Source organism: Solanum lycopersicum, chromosome 3 (assembly GCF_036512215.1).
Source record: "Solanum lycopersicum chromosome 3, SLM_r2.1".
Classification (NCBI taxonomy): Eukaryota; Viridiplantae; Streptophyta; class Magnoliopsida; order Solanales; family Solanaceae; genus Solanum; species Solanum lycopersicum.
In genome coordinates, this window is record NC_090802.1 from 61,324,653 (window position 1) to 61,328,957 (window position 4,305).

At 31.3% G+C, this 4,305-nt stretch overlaps 1 protein-coding gene across 1 annotated transcript; it reads left to right on the forward strand.

Moving 5' to 3' along the window:
• The first annotated feature begins 2,928 nt into the window (after window positions 1-2,928).
• Window positions 2,929-4,097, forward strand: LOC104646602 (protein SOB FIVE-LIKE 3-like). Its single transcript, XM_010320594.3, has one exon. It carries the CDS (start codon window positions 3,429-3,431, stop codon window positions 3,870-3,872), a length of 444 nt encoding a protein of 147 aa, XP_010318896.1. The 5' UTR covers window positions 2,929-3,428; the 3' UTR covers window positions 3,873-4,097.
• Window positions 4,098-4,305: the final 208 nt, after the last annotated feature.

The following is a 4,305-nucleotide window of genomic DNA, read 5'->3' on the forward strand; positions in this document are numbered from 1 at the left end:
GACTTGAAGGTTGATAACAGAATCATTTGAGCCGCAAATGCAACTTCCCAACTATGTTATTTGGATTCGGACAGGTTCGTGTTTGATTCTTTAAATGTATTGTATTTTTGGAGAATCGGACACAGGTGCAACAATATTTTTGAATAGCATAGCTTCCCAATAACGTATCTGCCCTTTCATATTTCCAAAAGAAGTATTTTTCAACTTGATATTAATAATTATAAACTTAAATGTTCGATGGGCCAAGTTAAATCTTGTGTGAGATTGAGAGAATATATATATATCAGGTAGAATCATATCATCCAAATATGTGCAATATCCACAATTAGTTAATTCTTCTAGTGTCTATAAAAAGCCAGTCACTTAGCTGATTTCATGCAGAACACAAGCAAAAATACTTTTTAAAAAAAGGCAACTAACATACAAAGTGGGAAGCAAAAAATGAATTCAACAGGCACTTCACCTGAATTTTGGCAATGGAGCTCACCAATTCCATACATTTATTTTGGTCTAGCAGTCATTGTCTCTACCATTGCTTTTGCATTAATTTTTCTCATTTTCTGTGGCCAAAATTCTGCTTCAACAGAGTATTTGGTTGAGACTGATGAGGAAATTAAGAAAAGACATCAAATAAATGTCCTAGATCCTGAGCCTAAAATTGTGGTAGTTTTTGCTGGAAATTATAATAAGCCTTTGTATATAGCAAAGCCTCTTACTTATTCTCCAAATGCTGCACAAAAAGTCTAGTCCACCAGTTGATCCTCTTTTTTGTTTGACATATTCGAAATTCACTGGCTCAACTAATTCATATTGGATAGGGGTAAATTGCGAACTCATATGAAGTACTTCCTACCAAAATGCTCTCTAATTCTATCCAAACTATACCACTGCAACCAGTGATAGAGCCAGGATTTTCGCTATGGAACTACACTCTCAATAGTTTTATTTTCTCTTTGTAACATGTTTATTCCTGTCTGGGAATTAGCTAATTAGGTGTATAGTTATTATTGTTTTTTTTTTTTAAAAAAAATATGACAATATTTTAGTGGACTTTACAACTACGCACATGCTCAATGAAATGCCTTAAAGAGTTCAAGAAACTAGCAGGAAGGTGTTGTTGAGACACTTTTCAGGGTGGTCGAACCTAAAACCAGGACAGTAAATAAAGTACAATAATTAGGATAACAACATGATAAAAAAAAAAAAGAGAGAGTAAATTAAGGAATTTTATATGTTTAAACAAATTTAAAACCTTTCTAGTGTGAACGACAAAGATTTGTCATATCTATGTTTGACTTGAATACATAAAAAGCATTATCTTATTGCTAAAAAATTATACACCGGCACTCTAACACCCACAGGCCGAGTTAGAGGCACTAGAGGTTCATTCAAACAAACTTCACTAAAAATTTACACACTCTATATTTTTATATATAAATAACAAATGTTGAATCTCCTCGTGTATATTGATTTTTTAGTGAAAATTCTGACTCTGTCGCGATAAAAAGAAGGGAGGGGGAGGGAGCTAAGTGTTTAATTAGATTGGATCTTTCCAGCCTTGGGATATTTGTCCTATTGTCAAAAAGAATTTGGAAAAGAACATCACATGGAGCCCAAGACAAGTGCAATACAAGATATGATCTCTCAAAAGGACAAACAGCAAGAATAATAGATGGGCCTTGCCTGTCTAGCATTTCTTTATAATAAGCCATGCCTTTGGATTACAATGTGAGAAACAACTAAAAAGTCATTAAGAGGCATTGGACATGCCCCATTTCAATATATCCTCAACTGGTTAATTAATACTCTTATTTGCACCTTCCATGAGGGAAAAAAGAAATGACTTCTTTGGCTTTAATAAGCTTATAGAAACTAACATGAATGCTTACAAATACTTTCATAATTAATACAATCCTAAATTCTAGATCTAACCACATTCCAGATCACTATTTGACAATGACAGTACTATCAAGCTAAGAACAATAAGTTGGTACCACCCAGTTTCAATTAATGTGACATATATAGTTTGACTCAGTAAAATTTAAGAGAAAAAATGAAAACTCGTGATCTTAAATATATCATACATATATTTGTGTGACGATAAAAAAAAATCTCATTAAAGGAAAACTAGAAAATTTATTGTTAGATGTTTCATTCTTTTCAAAATGAACTAATAAGAACATAGTGTCTAATAAACAGGACACATTTTGATTTTTGAGATTCAAACGAATATTTCAAATGTTGTTTACCTAATTTCTAAATATATAAATTTTATTTCTAAAAATTTACATGTCTAAATTCACAAACAAAATAAACAAATTTGACTCTCGAAATAAATAAAAAAGAATATAGCTACTGTATAACAAAATGGAAAGTAAGAGTTTTTAGCTGCAGAATGACTCATCATGAGTGAAAGATTGTACCACCAAGTGGTGCGGTAAAATGGATATAATTCATTCATAGTTGATCTGAGCTCTCGTCCATCGTTGACTAGAGGCCTAATATTAAGAAGCACGAATTTAAATTAATTTATCAAGAAATATCGAATATCAAATAATTAAACGAAAACAGAGGAAAAAGTAATGGAATTACGAATGAATCATATAGTATACTTGTATGTACTAGCAAGGAAAAAAACATTAGTAAAAATATAAAATAAAAGCTATGTCTCCTTGTAAAGTCACAGAACTTACTACAAGACAACTCCAGTTGGCTTACCTTCAATATTTTTTTTTTCTAGTAGAAGAAAAAGCTGCATAATTTATTTACTCCCAACCTCTTGTTTTTATTTGACATGACATAGAAATAAGTATTGACACTCAGAGAGAGGTCCTTTTTTCTAGCTTTATTAACAACAAAAAAACAAAATAAAATAATTTTTTTTTAGTATATATATTTTTCTTCAGAGTAGCATATAGGCTTGCACTCTCCCCCTGCATTTTGCATTCAAAGCAGAGCTTCTTATTAAATGAGTCCACGTTCAGAATTCAGAGAAGTAAAGATATATGTACCATTTATTTTTTTTACAACCTAAGTAATTAGCCCAATTTTCTGTCCTTTTATATTTACTCGATAGGTCGTTTTTTGTGCCTTTTGTTATTGTAAAAAAAAAAAAAAAACAGGTGTTTTCTCTATCATCTTTGACACCTTCTACCTGTCCCTCTGTACATGTAAATAATGGCGATGTAGTTGTACATGTACATATATATCCAAGTGGTGAAAATTTAATAAAATTCAAAAAAAAATCGTTTTTTTTTTTAAGGGTTGCTTTCAGAAGTAGTATAAGATTGGGGCATGTTTGTTCTATACAGGTGTTTTGATTCAGCTTTCTTTTGCCTTTTTAACATGTACCAATAAACTCTACTTTTTTTGTTCTGTTTCTGTTTTACTTCTTTCTAAGATACTCTGTTTTTTTTGTTTTTTAAATTATGGACCCTAAGTCTCATATTTTTAATGAGGGTGAAGAATGTCACAGTAGTGAATCTGGATGGACAATGTACATTGGCTCACCTACGAATGATGAAGACGATGAGATGAATTGTGAAGGCGATTTTGATGATGAAGATGGTGTTTTAGGACAAGGTCGTCGCAAGAAGATAATGAATGTTGTCGTTGATGACGATGATGATGATGATGATACTGATGATTCAATGGCGTCTGATGCATCTTCAGGACCAAGTCATCATATTGTTAGAAATGCGAATAAGAGTATAATTATTCCAAAGGAAAAAGGTAATGGAAACAACAAAGCCAGCTTGAAGAAAGGTAGTGGGAAGAATCAAGACAAAGGAAGATACTCTGTTTTTTCAGCAAAAGTTCCATCAAGTAGTGAAAAGGTAAAGAAAAGTATTTGGAAGGGTAAAGGAAAATAAAACTTACTATAACTAGTGGGTACTATATTATATATCTTCTCTTTTTGTTATATTACTGTACTTAATTTGTATCTCTTGTGTTAGTACTTAGTGCAAAGTGGAATGTCAAGGATGTTTTGGGATTAGAAATGAATCAATTTTTTTTGGTTCCCTTTTGGTTGTCGATGAATATATGTAGAGTTAATTTTTTATATGGTTAGTCAAGTAATAAATATTATTATCTGATTTTGAGTTTTTTCATTCGAAAAATCAACTCATTACCATGTAAAACAGTCAATTATCAATTACATATAGAGCTAAACGTTTTTCAATGCCTAGAACTGATGTATAAAGATTTAGTCACGGTATTGTTAGTTTCTTGTGCAACTCTACTAACTAACAGTGTCTAGTAATGCCGGTTAAGTTTAAAGAGTTAAAATTTCAATTTTATAAG